The 17,150-nt window shown below is 38.0% G+C and overlaps 1 protein-coding gene across 14 annotated transcripts in view; it reads left to right on the forward strand.

Annotated features, from left to right (window-relative positions):
- Positions 1-17,150, forward strand: part of CFAP91 (cilia and flagella associated protein 91) — a 140,253-nt gene that overhangs the window by 14,739 nt on the left and 108,364 nt on the right. For 13 of the 14 annotated variants that reach the window (XR_014245420.1, XR_014245421.1, XR_014245422.1 and 10 more), the window contains 4 exons: positions 8,743-8,819; positions 9,323-9,480; positions 10,459-10,542; positions 11,641-11,697. Coding sequence is in view for 8 of the 14 variants with exons in the window: in XM_082394888.1 (XP_082251014.1) it covers positions 8,743-8,819; positions 9,323-9,480; positions 10,459-10,542; positions 11,641-11,697 (376 nt within the window). In the remaining 6 variants the exon portion in view is untranslated. Of the gene's footprint in view, positions 1-8,420; positions 8,627-8,742; positions 8,820-9,322; positions 9,481-10,458; positions 10,543-11,640; positions 11,698-17,150 lie in introns of those variants that run through there. The other variant, XM_082394890.1, reaches the window with a different exon arrangement.

Genomic DNA, 17,150 nt, shown 5'->3' on the forward strand with positions numbered 1-17,150 from the left:
GGCTAGAGGTTTGTCAATTTTGTTCCTCTTTTCAAAAAAAAAAAAACAAAAACAAAAGAACAGCACTTGGTTTTATTGATCTTTTCTATGGTTATTTTATCTCTATCTTATTTCCTCGCTGATCTCTATTATTTCCTTCCTTCTTCTGACTTTGGGTTTTGTTTGTTCTTCTTTTTCAATTTTTTTTTTCCCCTGATATCAGCTGTTTTCCTGTGGGCTTTTCCCAAAGCAGACCTTGAGGTAAACGTTCATAGGCTACTACTTTATTAAGAAGTACAATCCAAAAGAAACCAGAGATAGGGAAATGTGACTGAGACAGGGAATGTCAGAGAGAAAATAAGACTTATGTGTTACCAGGGTGATTACCACAAAGTTTGTATCAAGTAAAAGTAAAACCATTTTTCTGAGAAGCAGTATGTGTTACTTTGCCTATCAATAATCCAGCCCTGGAGTGGAAGGAGAATTTACCTGCTGGCTTCTGTCTCTCTTTGGTTAAAACCTTGGTTTATGTCTCCTCAGTAAGAGACATGCGAAGGTGATATGCATTTCCCATGGATTTGCACCTCTCCAGGTCACAGAGAAAAACTAAGGGGAAGGTGAGGGACACTTGGTGCAGACATGAGGTAAAGAGACACTGGGCTGTGCCTGCTGCTTGGACTGCAGCTTGGTTGAGCCAAAACAGAAATTGTTGCTGTGGTTAGTTGGTAGGAAACAAGTTGGCAAGAGCTCCAGACATCTGCAAATTACAAGTTTAGGAAATCATGTAAATGAAGTGGCTGATCCAAACATACCAAAACCAGAACCAAACAAAACAGCACTTCTCTTCCCCACACTGTCCTGCCTTTTTAATTATTACCTCCCAGAGGGAAAACTTTTAATTCTTTTTAGCTCTTTCTTCTTGTATTTCGTAAAATATTCTTTTCATCTTTTCTTAAAAAAATTTTTTTAATTAAAATTTTTAACCATTTAAAAAATTTAAGTAGAATTAATTTACAATGTTGGGTTAGTTTCAGATGTACAACAAAGTGATTCAGATACACACATATATATATATATATATATATATATATATATATATATATATATATATATATATACACACACACACGTATATACTTTTTCAGATTCTTTTCTTTTACAGGTTATTGTAAGATATTGGATATAGTTTCCTGTGCAATACAGTAGGTCTTTTTTGTTTATCTGTTTTATATATAGTAGTGTGTATATGTTAATCCCAAACTCCTAATTTATCTCTCCCCTCCCCTCCCACACTATCCCCTTTGGTAACCATAAGTTTGTTTTCTACGTCTGTGAGTCTGTTTCTGTTTTGTAAATAAGTTCATTTGTATCATTTTTTTAAGATTCCACATATAAGTGATATCATATGATATTTGTCTTTCTCTGCCTGATTTACTTCACTTAATATGATAGATAATCTCTAAGTCCATCCATTTTGCTGCAAATGTTATTATTTCATTATTTTTTTATGGCTGAGTAATAGTCCATTGTATATACATATATATATATGTGGGGGGGGTGTGTGTGTGTGTGTGTGTGTGTGTGTGTGTGTGTGTGTATATATATATATACACACACACACACACACACAACATTTTCTTTATCCATTCATCTGTTGATGTTCATTTAGGTTGCTTCCAGGTCTTGGCTATTGTAAATAGTGCTGCTATGAACTTTGGGGTGCATGTATCTTTTCAAATTAGAGTTTTCTCCAGATAAATGCCCAGGAGTGGGATTTAAGGATCATACGGTAACTTTATTTTTAGTTTTTTAAAGAACCTCCATGCTGTTCTCCATAGTGGCTGCACCAATTTACATTCCCACCAACAGTGTAGGAGGATTCCTTTTTCTCCACACCCTCTCCAGTATTTATTATTTGTAGGCTTGTTAATGATGGCCATTCTGATGTGAGGTGATACCTCATTGTAGTTTTGATTTGCATTTCTCTAATAATTAGCGATATTGAACATCTTTTCATGTGCCTGTTGGCCATCTATATGCCTTCTTGGAGAAATGTCTATTTAGGTATTCTGGTCACTTTTTATTGGGTTGTTTGTTTTTTTGATATTAAAGTATATGAGCTGTTGGTGTATTTTGGAAATTAATCCCTTGCTGGTAGCATCATTTGCAAATATTTTTTCCCACTTTGTAGGTTGTCTTTGTTTTGTTTATGGTTTCCTTTGCTATGCAAAAGCTTTTAAGTTTAATTAGGTCCCATTTGTTTATTTTTGGTTTTGTTTCTATTACTCTAGGAGATGGATCCAAAAAAAATATTGCTATGATTTATGTCAGAGTCTTCTGCCTATGTTTTCCTCTAGGAGTTTTATAGTATCTGGGCTTACACTTAGGTCTTTAATCCATCTTGAGTTTATTTTTGTATATGGTATTAGAGAATGTTCTAATTTCATTCTTTTACATGTAGCTGTCCAGTTTCCCCAGCACCACTTATTGAAGAGATTGTCTCTTCTCCATTGTATATTCTTGCCTCCTTTGTCATAGATTAATTGCCTGTAGGTGTATGGGTTTATTGCTGGGCTCTCTATTCTGTTCCATTGATCTGTATGTCTGTTTTTGTGCCAGTACCATACTGTTTTGATTACTGTAGCTTTGTAGTATAGTGTGAAGTCAGAGAGTGTGATTCCTCCAGCTCTGTTCTTCTTTCTCAAGATTGTTTTGGCTATTCGGGGTCTTTTGTGTTTCCATCCAAATTAAAAAAATTTTTTTTCTAGTTCTGTGAAAATGCCATTGGTAATTTGATAGGGATTGCATTGAATCTGTAGATTGCCTTGGGTAGTATGGTCATTTTAACAATATGGATTCTTCCAATTCAAGAACATGGTTTTTCCATCTGTTTCCATCTGTTTCATTCTTTCCATCTGTTTGTGTTATCTTCAGTTTCTTTCATCAGTGTCTTATAGTTTTCAGAGTAGAGGTCTTTTGCCTCCTTAGGTAGGTTTATTCCTAGGTGTTTTATTCTTTTTGATATGATGTAAACAGGATTGTTTCCTTAATTTCTTTTTCTGATATTGCCTTGTTAGTGTATAGAAATGCAACAGTTTCCTGTACATTGATTTTGTATCTAGCAACTTAACCAAATTCACTGATGAGCTCTAGTAGTTTTCTGATAGCGTCTTTAGGACGCTATGTGCAAAAAATGACAGTTTTACTTATTCTTTTTAATTTGGATTCCTTTTATTTATTTTTCTTCTCTGATTGCTGTGGCTAGGACTTCCAAAACTGTTCAATAAAAGTGATGACAGTGGGCATCCTTGTCTTCTTCCTGATCTTAGAGGAAATACTTTCTGCTTTTCACCATTGAGTATGATGTTAGCTGTGGGTTTGTCATATATGGCCTTTATTATGTTGAGGTTGGTTCCCTCTGTGTCCACTTTCTGAAGAGTTTTTATCATAAATGGGTGTTGAATTTTGTGGAAAGCTTTTTCTGCATCTGTTGGGATTATCATAGTTTTTTATCCTTCAGTTTGTTAATATAGTGTATCACATTGGTTGATTTGCATATACTGAAGAATCCTTGCATTCCTGGGATAAATCCCACTTGATCATGGTGTATGATCCTTTTAATGTATTGTTGGAATCAGTTTGCTAGTATCTTTTGTTTTTTAATTTATTTATTTTATTCTTTTTATTTTTTTTTGGCTGAGTTGGGTCTTCATTGCTGCGTGCAGGCTTTCTCTAGTTGAGGCGAGCGGGGGCTACTCTTCACTGCAGTGCTTGGGTTTCTCACTGCGGTGATTTCTCTTGTTGTGGAGCACAGGCTCTAGGTGCACAGGCTTCAGTAGTTGTGGCTTGCGGGCTCTAGAGTGCAGGCTCAGTAGTTGTGGTGCACGGGCTTAGTTGCTCCGTGGCATGTGGGATCTTCCCAGACCAGGGCTCAAACCCATGTCCCCTGCATTGGCAGGCAGATTCTTAACCACTGCACCACCAGGGAAGTCCCCATTCTATGTCTTTTGATTGGAGTATTTAGTCCATCCATACTTAAAGTAATTATTGATAGGTATGTACTTACTGCCATTTTAAACCTTGTTTTCTGGTTGTTTTTGTAGTTCTTCTTTGTTCATGTATTCTTTTTGTTTTTCCTTTTTTAGTATTCTTGAGTTCCTTTCTTTTTGGTTTTTGTGAATCTGTGTTTTTTTTTTTTTTTGGTTGTGTTGGTTCTTCATTGCTGTGTGCAGGTTTTCTCTGGTTGCGGTGAGCGGAGGCTACTCTTTGTTGCAGTGCGTGGGCTTCTCGTTGTGGTGGCTTCTCTTGTTGCAGAGCACGGGCTCTAGGTGTGCAGGTTTCAGTAGTTGTGGCACGTGGGCTCAGTAGTTGTGACTCGCGGGCTCTAGAGCAAAAGCTCAGTAGTTGTGGAGCACGAGCTTAGTTGCTCTGCAGCATGTGGGATCTTCCCGGACCATGGATCGAACCCATGTCCCCTGCATTGGCAGACAGATTCTTAACCACTGCACCACCAGGGAAGTCCCCCTATTGTATGTTTTTGATTTGTGGTTACCATGGAATTCAATTATGTTGACCCACAACTATATCCACTTGCTTTAAATTTACACATTCTAAAAGATCTACATTTTTATACTCCCCTCCCCCACATGTTGTGATTTTCATGCCCTATTTTACATCTTCATGCTTATCCTTTTACTGTTAATTGTAGTTATAGTTGCTTTTACAAAATATTTTTTAATCTATGTACTGGCTTATTTAAATGATATTTAATCCTTTCATATATTTGCCTTTCCTATAGTTTCTTGCTTCTTTTCTGTTTAGAGAAGACCCTTCAATATTTCTTTTAGGGTAAGTTTAGTATTGCTGAATTCATTTAGTTTTAGCTTGTCTGAGGTATTTTTAAATCTCTCCTTCTATTCTAAATGATAATCCTGCTGGGTAGAGTATCCTGGGTTGCAGTTTTTTCCCTTTCAGGACTTTGAATATACCATGGCCCTCCCTACTGGCCTGCAAAGTTTCTGTAGAGAAATCAGCTGATAGCCTTATGAGGTTTTCCTTGTAACTAACTCTTTGTTTTTTTCTTGCTGCCTTTAGAATTTTCTGTTTATCTTTAACTTCTGCTGTTTTAATTATGATATGTCTTGGTGTGGGTCTGTTTGTGTTCATCTTGTTTGGGACCCTCTTTGCTTCCTGTACCTGGATATCTGTTTCCTTATTTAGGTTTGGGAACTTTTCAGCCATAATTTCTTCAAATACATTCTTGATCCCCTTCTCTCTCTCTCTCTTCTCCTTCTAGAACCCCTATTATGTGTAGGTTGGCATACTTCATATTATCCCATAGATCTCGTATGTTGCCTTTATTTTTTTCATTTGTCTTTCTGTCTGCTGTTCTGATTGAATAATTTCCATTATTCTATCTTCCAGATCACTTATTCATTCTTCTGTGTCATTTAGTCTGCTATTCATTGCTTCTAGATTGGTTTTTATCTCAGCAATTGAATTGTCTAATTTTGATTGGTTCATCTTTATAGTTTCTAGTTCCTTGTTACGGTGATCTGCATTTCTATTGATAATCTTTCTTAATTCCTTTAGCATTTTTATTACCTTCTTTTTGAACTCAAGGTCTAGTAGACTGGTGAGGTCTGTTTCATTATTCGTTATTTCAGGGGATTTCTCTTGTTCTGTTGATTGGAAATAGTTCCTATGCTTTTTAATTTTACTTAACTTTCCCTGTCTATGAATTTAGGAGAAAACAGCTATCTACTGTGGCCTTGAAGGGGTGTTTTTATGTGGGATTGACCCTGCAAAGATGGTATGTCTCCAGTATTTTTGGTGCAAGGGCTGGTTTTGGTATGGATGCCAGCCACATTTTTCCTCAGGGTGTGCTTGTCGTTACCCCCTTGATAGGAGGTGTGCTTGGTGTTGTCATATCTAGAGCCTGTGCTGGATGTGAGGCAGGGCTTCCTCTCTGCTCCGTGACTGTCACCGTACTTTTGGGGGTAGGGCCTGCTCCCCAGTTGTTGGAATAGTTGGCCTGAGGGTTGGGTTCGATCAGGCTCTGTAGCCCTTGAGTGTGCATCCTGCCCCAAGGGAGGTAAATCCTGAAGCAAATGAGGCCTGTGTGGTCACAGAAGACCTGTGCACCACCTGTGTGGGCATCCGTGGTTCCACTCAGAAGCAGTCCAAGTTCACGTCCCTTTCTCTGTTGTGTTCATCCCAGATCTAGTGCAGGGCTGTGGTGTGGAGTGGATGGGGCTGGGGCATTTGCTAGGCTGGGGCTGGCAGTCAGGTTGTGGTTGCAGGAGTTGAGCTGGCTGCTTTGCTGCCTGAGATCTGGGCTGCCTCTGTGGCAGTCTTTTCCCAGGACCGTTCTTCCCAAGATGTAGTGCTAAGCTGTGGTGTGGAGTGGGCGGAGGCTGGGCGCTCTTGCTGGGAAATGAACTGCTGCATACCCCTGCCCAGGGCCTGTCTGCCCGAGATTCAGTACTTAGCCCCTTCACACTCTTGTGGTGCCACCAGGTACACACGCTGACAATTTCTGCCCAGCTAGACCCACTGCCCCTGTGCGTGCACTTATAATGGGCTCTGCAGGGCCCCCCAACCCCGATAACCTCCCAGGCCCTCTGATCTGTCTCTGCATAGCTAGACCAGGTCTCTGCCCAGATCTCATGCCAAGCTGTGGTGTGGACTGAGTGGGGCTAGGCCATTCGCCCATTTGGATTGGGAAGTGCGGTGAGGTGGCAGCCACCAGTGCAAGGCTCTCTCATCCCTGATTGTTAGCAAGCCAGCACACGTGCACTCCTATCGAGTAGAGTCTAGGCTTCTTCAGTCTTTCTGTCTGTCTCAGTGAATTTCCCAGCAGGCAAGGGGGCTTTACTCCTCTGTGCAGGAATCCCAGGAATTGGATGCCCAAACTGTGGCTTGATCTGCTCACTCCCCAGAGTGAAGGTCCACCCATGTGGACCTTTTCTTCCTTTCAGATCCCTCCCAGGGATGCAGGTCCTGATCTGATACCTTTTTTTCCCATCATACCCAGTTACATGGAGATCTTTATTGCAGCTTTGGTTGTATAGCAGTTCTTCTGCCAGTTTCCATTGAGAATTGTTCCACATGTAGATATATTTTTGATGTGTTTATGGGGGGAGGTGAGCTCCATGTCCTCCTACTCCACCATTTTGATCCCCTCAGTTGCTGACTTCTTGAAGCCTTGGTTTCCTTTTCTATAAAATGGAGGCCTAGTGCCGACCTCATTGGGTTTTTTGAGGATTAAATGGAATATTGCACATAAAGCACTTAATAACTGTCTAGGAGTAAGCAAGTAATGACCTGGTGACTGCTATTACTTGGGCATCTCAGAGACCTCTCCATTGCCATTTGAGCACTGATTTTGAGCACAGTTTTAGGCTATGTTGTAGAATGTGTAGTCACAAATCATAGAGTATTGTGTCATTATCTTTTATAGATGTAAAAATGTTCCTGTAGATGTCATGTCTCCACACTCCTTATGGAAATAAGAGGAGAATGGTTTATTATTTATTGTTCAGACTTAGGAGAAATGTGGGTTAAATTAATTTCAGTTGACCAGCACAATTGCAACTACTGACCCAGTGATATCGAGTTGAGAAGTGATGGAAACTGGGCTGATTAGGAATGAAGAGACCAGATTTTATGGCCTCAAATTATAGGCTACTGAATTTGAAGACAGAATGAATGCACCTGTTTAAACAGAAGAACGACTATAGCTTCAACATCTCTGATACATTGGAAATAGTATAGGACAAAGTGAAATTTCTACATACTCTTATTTTAAATGATTTAAAAGAAATCACTGGGTCAGTGGCTGCAGTTGTGCTGTTCGTGTGCAACTGGGTAACTGAGGAGTCATTAGGTTCTGGAAATTGACTTACATCATCTAAATTCAAAAGAGATTTATTTCTAAATCACAATACCAATTTAATAATTTCTGTGGAGAAATATATGTTACCAAGATGTCTAGACTAGTTGGTCAGGGTATTTGTTTCTCAAGAGATGTCTACTTGATAAATCAAGTCTGTATCTGAAGGTTGCTTGTGAACTTAATGTCAAATTGTTTGATTTTAAGGGGTAGTATAATCAATCATGAATATTCTTTGTCACTTTAGAGATATATCTAACAAACCCATACTTATAGCAGCAGGGCAATCTTTTTTGAACTGGGAGAAATAACTTAGTCCCATCTTAAGGGGTGAATTCTAAAAATAGCTGATCTTCTTTATCTCTTATTAGAGAATGACATTTTCTTACCCTGTCTACCAGTTATGGGTGATAGAGTTTAAACTCAAACACTGTTAAGAGTTTGTATCTCTCCTGTGAACTGAATATGGGAGATAGTGTCCAAAGTTATTGTTTCTTTCCCTTGGAAATGGGTGTTGTGTGTATATACATGGTCTTTCTTCTTGCAGTATTTCCAGGACTATCCAGACCCAGAAGGCGGTTTGTTCATAGGAGAGAAGAGAGCCTATTTAGGCTATGGTGCTTGAAAACACGTTCAGCCTTCTTTTTGCATTCTGATTCTATTAACTGACTTTGGAATACACAGAAAAGAAATGCATCTCATAGACCCTCACTGGTGGTAGAGTAATAAGGCTATGAGCTGCTGCAGAGTTAGGCAATATCTAAATTTTCTAATTTGTTTTCCAATTAAGAAATTATATTTCTTTACTATTCTCTGCCTAGGAGTAGATATGTTCTATTCCTTATACTACCTTATTGTTTATTTCACAGATCCATTGTTTATCATGTCAAGTGAGAAAGACCACAGCCAGGCAAATATTCAGGCCACCCTGATTCGAAGCAAACTGGTAGGTCTTATTCATCCACTAAGGCAGCCTAATGGACCTGAACCATCTAGTTTGGCTAACTGCGCTGATCAGATTGGCTAATCACCAAATCTCCACTGGATTTTATATTCTGCAGAGATTACTTTGCCACGATTACCAGGGGACAAAGTATCTTAATACTTGTGGCCCAATGTGAGGATTAACTAACTAATAGTGAATAAAGGACTCATTATAACCTAAGTTATTTCAATGAGAAAAGTAATATATGCCTGTGTTGAAAGAATTCAAAGAGTACAAAAGCTTACATGGTATAAAGTAAATGCTACCCTTAGCCCTCTTCACATAATCATCCATTAGCATCAGTTTCTTGAATACCCTTCTAGAGATAGTCTATGCATATACCAATAGCCTATGTCATATACACTGTTTTGTGCCTTTAAAAAGTTTGCAGTAGTAAAATACTTTAGAAAATCTGATGATATAATTTTGTCCTTTTTTCCCCTGCCTTCCTGTCCTAACATTAGAGAAGGGTTCCCAGGTATAGAACCATGTTCAGTAGCCTGATTCATTATCCAAGATATTCTGTGTATTGGAGCAAGGCAGATCCTGTTCCATCATTCATCAGTCAGGACTGGAAGGGACATGAGGAGAGACACAAAGAAGCCCTCCGGAAACTTGCTGTGTAAGTGTCCGGTAGCTTCAGCTGCTACTCATGTTTTTAATGAATGCATTGTTCTTCTTAAAAATTTTATTTATTCATTCTGTATTATTTTAAAATGTACAGGGACTTCCCTGGTGGTCCAGTGGTTAAGACTTCACCTTCCAATGCAGGGGGTGCAGGTTCGATCCCTGGTCAGGGAACTAAGATCCCACATGCTTTGTGGCTAAAAAACCAAAACATAAAACAGAAGCAATATTGTAACAAATTCAATAAAGACTTTAAAAATGGTCCACATCAAAGAAAAAAATCTTAAAAAAAAATATACAATTGTGATGTTATACCTAGACCAGTTGAGCTCAAATTCTCTTTCTTAAGCCCTTTGACCAAAACAAGCCTGATTCAGGAGCAATGGTTATAGGTTTATTGGTCAGTAGATGTTCTCCAAAGGTTGGAGTGCATATGTATATTAAGTGATAACTTACCACCAAAGGTAGAAGTGAATGCGTTTATTGTTTCTTTGATTCATCTTAGAAATTGCAAGTGTACTTTTCTGCTAGTATCCAAATACACTTTTTGGAGACTTGCAGCCAAGGCACCTTCAGAGACAGATCTCTTGAATTGCTTATTCTTTTAAGGGATATTTACAAGTTCATACCTAGTAAATTTCTTTTAAAATGCTACCTTACAGCCTAGACATAAAACTTCGTTTTTTAAAATTTTGTAATTCTCATGTGCCATTAACTAAAAGTGGGTAGTTTCGTATGTGAGATTTCGTAAGTCTACTCATTTATTAGCTTTCAGTTCTACTTGTTGGCTCCTGGTTTCCTGGCTCAGGGAAAGTAACAATTCTAGTCTGAGATGAAGGACAGTAAGATGCATGTTATAGAAGACTTTGCTCTCAGTCTGAGCTACCCTGTGTATCCCCTACTTTATAGACATATAAATATGAATTGGAAATTATATGTTAGACTTGAATAATGTTTTCCTGCTTCGTTTTAGAACTGACACTTCTTTTCAGATGCCTAAAGAAGTTTATGAAGATCCTGATGTTACTGGAAAGAATCGCTATAAATATTTTGAAAGGTAGAAAATAATTACTGTGAATATGAGCCCTAATATTATTAGAGGCCACTTTGTAATAATGATAGCAGCTCTCATTTTTAAGTGCATGCAGTGTGCCAGGCATCACTTTATAAGTGCTTTACGTATACAATATCAATTTTCAGAACAGAAATATAGGATAAGATATATTATCCCCATTTTACCAGTAAGGAAGCTGAGACCAAGAGAGGAGAAGTAAATTGCTCAAGGTCACATAAATAGCAAGTGGTAGAGTTGGGGTTCCAACTAAGTCTGCCTGACATTAGAGGTACTAATTACAAATAAGAATGTATATTTGAGAACAAAATGAAGTTGTCAAATGAAGTGAGATAGAGCAAAAAGACACCATGACAGCCGTAGTGCAGGGGAAAGTGTTAAAAGAGAGCAAATAGGTGAAATATGCTCTCTTTGTGTGAATGTTGCCAAAACCAACATGGTCAAAAGATTCACTTTGTATCATTTGTGAGTAATACTGATGTGATAATCATACACTCAGATCAGATTAAAATAAGATGAGGATTTCCCTATAGGTCCTGAGTTAGCAAAATAGTCTTGATGTTATATCTACATAAGCTCATTTGAGAAAAGTAAACTTGTAGTCCACATTATGCTGATTTTTTTCAGAGAAATGTTAAATTCTTAACATACTACACTCAATTTCTAGATTTTTTGGGGGAAATTTTTTTAAGTAAATCATTGGGAATTTCAGAATATCTCAGGGAACTTGAGAAGTTGCTGGGGACTAATGACCAGCTGAAGCCCAAGTATACGGCACTGTTTCTCAGAGTATGGCTTGTTTCCCATCTTCAGAGAACACACTGGGATGTTTATTAAAAATGCAGATTCACTGGCTCTACCTTATATCTACTGAATCTCCTGGGCTAGACCTGGGAATTTGAATTTTACACAAGAATCTTCCCACTCCCCAGTGATTTTTGTGTATGCCAAAGTTTGAGAATTACTGATATATGAAGTATTCAAACTCACTGATTTCAAGGGACAAATATTAACAATGGACGAAAGCTCAGAGAGCACACAATGCAAAAGTCCCACACATTTGTGTTTTCCTTTCTCCCCCAGGCCTTTCCTTCCATTTTATCAACAGATGCCATTCAATGTTGTTTTTGCATCAACCAGGTAAGTAACCATTATTTAAAAACTTTTTTCCAGTTTATTTTATTTATTATTTGCTTCCATATTTGTTTCCAGAGGATAGTTGTCTAAATCAATATTTTTAAACTTTGGATCACTAACCATTAGAAGGTCTTCTAGTGGGTCATGAGCAGCATTTTAAAAAACAAAATAGAATAGAAAATAACCAAGAGCATCAGACATATTGAGGGTAGTTGTTTTTTGCTTATAACTTTTGTTTTGAATAGATACATACATATGCTCATCTAATTTTTGCTATACTCTTTCCCATGTCAATATAACTTAAAATTTCTGTAGGAGAAAAAAATCCATGGTATTCTTGAAATGAACGGGAAAAGAAACCTTTTTTAAGGTCTCAGATTTCTGAATAGAAAGTTAGATAGGGCTTGACTTTCAAACATGCATTTAAAGGATATGGTTACTCTTAATGATATAGCATCTTAGGAATAGGATATATGTTATCAAAGGTCTGTAATCCTCAATATAAGTGCCAATTATGATCCCAGTTCCCCTCTAATTTTTTAAGACTGTATATGGATACCTTTGGCTCTTACATGGATGGAGGAAAGATCCTCTGCTCTCCTCCTAGACAGAGCAACTTTGTGTATTGTCACTTTACCTGGGGACAACTGCAGACTTGTTTTCTATGAAATGCTTTGTATGAGCAAAAGAGAAGCTATAAGACAGGTATCTCCCTATAGATACCTTTGGTAATTCTTTAGAAGCAGGCTCACTGGCTCTCCTGCTTTGGAGGTCATAATCACATTAGGTCTAAAAATTGTTCAGCTGATTGTGGGGAGTTCTGAGGTCTACAGTGATGAACACTGGGCCCCTCCACTCCTTCCTAACTAATTGTGATGTAAGGGATAAAGATTTCCTTTGAGAGTTAAAGCATGACAGTTGACATTCTAGATAGTCTCTTTCTTTCTCAGAAGTTTTAAAGAATGAATCAGTAACCATCTGTGAAGTCAACTCTGGAATTCTGGCAGCATTGAGTTTCTGAGTGGTGAGGATAATTCCACTTTATGTTAGCAAGTATGGACTTGTCTGGGGACAGCTGGCCTTCTCCAGCCACACTCTTTCCATGGCTAGCTGTTGGAACCTTTACTTTGGACTCTATGTAAGCATCTTGGTGAAGAGGATAAAAAGTAATATTTTTAAAATGTTCAATAGTGGTTTCCAGTTCCACATATGACGTGCTTGGAAGTTACTATTAACTGAAGATTTTAAAAACAGACAGGCAAATACAGGGAGTAATAGCTACCCAGAACAGAGATTCATGAGTAGAAACTGCCCTGAGAACCATTCCTAGGTAGGAAAACCTGAACTGTAATTGACAAGTTGCTGGAGATTCAGTGTGGAAGACTCTGAGAATGAAAAACTCCAGGAGGACCCAGTCATGGGGGCTCCCACAATTTTGTGATTTACCTCCAGGAACTCAACCAGGTTCTCACAGTAAATATTGGAGAAAAATCCCCCCATGCTTCTGGCAGGAGGAGGGAAAAAGGAACCACTTTGAAATATGCTAGAGCACTCTGTTCTTCTTAACAAGGCCGGCTGTCAGGAGAAACTAGTGAGCCAGAGCCTAACCTGCTGGGGTATTATCAGAGCCTAACTGAGAGGGGAAGGAAATACCCAACTTCAGTCCCCTTTTGCCATCCTGCCCCACCTAAGGGGGAAGAAAAAACTGAAAAACACTTATGAAGCTCATAGTCCAGATGCATAGGCTCACTGAAAGAAAGACCTAATATATGAAAATAGAATGCTTCCCTTCCCCCCACACCTTACCACCAAATTACTAAAGACCTATTTACAGTTTTTCTTACTCAGCACATCATGTGTAGCTGTAAGAAAAAAAATTACAAGGCACACTGAAAGGCAAAACCACAATTTGAAGAGACAGCATAAGCATCAGAACCAGACATGGCAGGGATGTTGGAATTATCAGAAAAGGAATTTAAAACAACTGTGATGAACATGCTAAGGGCTCTGATGGGTGAAGTAGACTTCAAGCAAGATCAAACAGGCAATGTAAGCAAAGAGATGGAAATTCTAAGAAAGAACTAAAAAAAAAAATGCTAGAGATCAAAAACACTGAAACAGAAATGAAGAATTCCTTTGATAGGCTTGTTAATAGACTGGACATAGCTGAGGAAAGAATTTGTGAGCTAGCAGATATCCATACAAACTTCTAAAACTGAAAAGCAGAGAGAACAAAGACTGAAAAATCCAGAATATCCAAAACCTGTGGACAAATACAAAGGCATAGCATACGTATAATGGGAGTACCAAAAGGAGAAGAAAGAAAGGAACAGAAGAAATATTTGAAACAATAATGACTGAAAATTTCTCCAAATTAATGTCAGATATCAAACTACAGAGTCAGGAAGCTCAGAGAACATCAAGCAGGATAAATATCAAAAAAGCTACACCAAGGCATATTATATTCAAACTAAAGAAAATCAGAGATAAAGAATAAATTCTGACAGAAGCCAAAGTACAAAATTACCTCACCTATAGAGGAACAAAGATAAGAATTACATCTGACTTCTCCGAAACCATGCAAGCAAGAAGAGAGAGAAGTGAAAATTTGAAGTGTTGAGAGAAAAAAAATCAACCTAGAATTCTGTATCCTGCAAAATATCCTTCAGAAATGAAAGCAAAGTAAAGACCTTCTCAGACAAACAAAAATTGAGGGAATTTGTTGCCATTAGACCTGTCTTGCAAGAAATGTTAGAAGAAGTTCTTTAGAGAGAAGGGAAATAATATAGGTCAGAAACTTGGATCTACATAAAGAAAAGAAGGACATCAAAGACAGAATAAATGAAGATGAAATAAAAACTTATTTTTTAACAGTTTATTCAAAATAATAAGACCACCAGGGCAGAAATAGAGACACAGATGTAGAAAACGGATGTGTGGACACAGGGGGGAAGGGGAGGGTAGGATGAATTGGGAGATTAGGTTTGACATAAATACACTACCATATGTAAAACAGATAGCTAGTGGGAACCTGCAGTGTAGTACAGGGAGCTCAGCTCAGTGCTCTGTGATGACCTAGATGGGCGGCATGGGGGGAGATGGGAGGGAGGTCCAAGAGGGAGGGGATATATGTATACACATAGCTGATTCACTTCGTTGTACAGCAGAAACTAACACAACATTGTAAAGCAATTATACTCCAATTTTTAAAAAAAGGAAGACAATGGAAGACAAATGGTGGGCAGTTTGTTTTTCCTCTTTTTTTTTTTTTAATTAATTTATTTATTATTTATTTTTGGCTGTGTTGGGTCTTCGTTTCTGTGCGAGGGCTTTCTCCAGTTGCGGCGAGTGGGGGCCACTCTTCATCGCGGTGCGCGGGCCTCTCACTGTCGCGGCCTCTCTTGTTGCGGAGCACAGGCTCCAGACGCGCAGGCTCAGTAGTTGTGGCTCACGGGCCCAGTTGCTCCGCGGCATGTGGGATCCTCCCAGACCAGGGCTCGAACCCATGTCCCCTGCATTAGCAGGCAGATTCTCAACCACTGCGCCACCAGGGAAGCCCTGTTTTTCCTCTTTGACTAATTATTAAAGGAGCCTATTCAGAAAAAAAATTAACAATGATAAGAGCAACAATGTATTTGATTATGTATGCTCGTGAATATATCATGTATATGCTTATATATAAGTGAAATGAATGACAGCAATAATAAAAGAGATGAAAGGGAGGAATGAGGATTATTTTGTTATTATAAGGTACTTACACTGCTTGAGAAGTGATATAGTGTTATTTGAAAGTGGACTTGGATTAGTTGTAAATGTATATTGCAAACTCTGGGGCAATCACTAAAAAAGTAAAAAATAAAGGGAAGTATAACTGATATGCTAATAAAGAAGAGAAAATGGAATCATATAAAACGTGGTTAAAACTACAAAAAAACAGAAAAAGGGTGGAAGATAAAATAGGAACAAAGAACAAGTGCAACAAATAGATATGGTAGATATTAATCCAACTATCAATAATCACTTTGGCCATCAGTGGTCTAAATGAACCAATTAAAAGACAAGAACCGACTATATGTTGTCACTAAGAAGCCTACTTTAAGTATAAAGACACATATAGATTAAAAGTAAATGGATAGATTAGAACAGAATAGAGAGCCCAGAAATAAACTCATGTGTTTATGGTCAGTTAATCTATGACAAAGGAGGCAAGAATATACAATGTAGAAAAGACAGCCTCTTCAATAAGTGGTGCTGGGAATACTGGACAGCTACATGTAAAAGAATGAAATCAGAACATTCTCCAACACCATATACAAAAATAAACTCATAGACCTAAATATAAGACCTGAAGCCATAAAACTCCTAGAAGAAAACATAGGAAGAACACTCTTTGACATAAATTGTAGCAATATTTTTTTGGAGCAGTCTCCTAAAGCAAAGGAAATAAAAGCAAAAATAAACAAATGGGACCTAATTAAACTTAAAAGCTTTTGCACAGCAAGGAAAACCATCAACAAAATGAAAAGATAGCCTACTGAATGGGAGAAAATATTTGCAAATGATATGACTGATAAGGGGTTAATATCCAAAATATATAAACAGCCTATACAACTCCACATCAAAAAAACCCAAGCAACCCAATTAAAAAATGTGCAAAAGACCTGAATAGACATTTCTCTAAAGAGGACATGCAGGTGGTCAACATGAACGTGAAAAGATGCTCAACATTGCTAATCATCAGGAAAATGCAAATCAAAACCACGAGATATTATCTCATACCTGTCAGAATGGCTATCATCGAAAAGAACACAAATAACAAACGTTAGCAAGGTGGAGAAAAGGGAACCCTCCTACGCTGTTAGTGGGAATGTAAATTGGTACAGCCACTGTGGAAAACAGTAGGGAGGTTTCTCAAAACACTAAAAATAGAACCACCGTATGACCCAGCAATTCCTCTCCTGGGTATATATCCGAAAAAACCAAAATCACTATTTTGAAAAGATACATGCACCCCAATGTTCATAGCAGCATTGCTTACAGTTGCCAAAATATGGAAGCAATTCAAGCATCCATCAACAGATGAATGAATAAAGAAAATGTGGTATATATATACAATGGAATACTACTCAGCCATAAAAAAGAATGAAAATTGCCACTTGCAACAACATGGATGGACTTGGAGGGTATTATCCTAAGTGAAGTTAGTCAGACAGAGAAAGACAAATACTGTATGATATCACTTATGTGTGGAATCTAAAAAATACAACAAACTAGTCAATATAAGAAAAAAGAAACAGACTCACAGATATAGAGACCAAGCTAGTGGTTACCAGTGGGGAGAGGGAAAGGGGGAGGGGCAGTATAGGAATAGGGGATTAAGAGGTATAAACCATTATGTATAAAATAAGCTACAAGTATATATTGTACAACACAGGGAATATAGCCAATATTTTATA

The sequence above is a fragment of the Balaenoptera borealis genome (genome assembly GCF_965194805.1).
Source record: "Balaenoptera borealis genome assembly, chromosome: 5".
In the NCBI taxonomy this organism is placed as follows: Eukaryota; Metazoa; Chordata; class Mammalia; order Artiodactyla; family Balaenopteridae; genus Balaenoptera; species Balaenoptera borealis.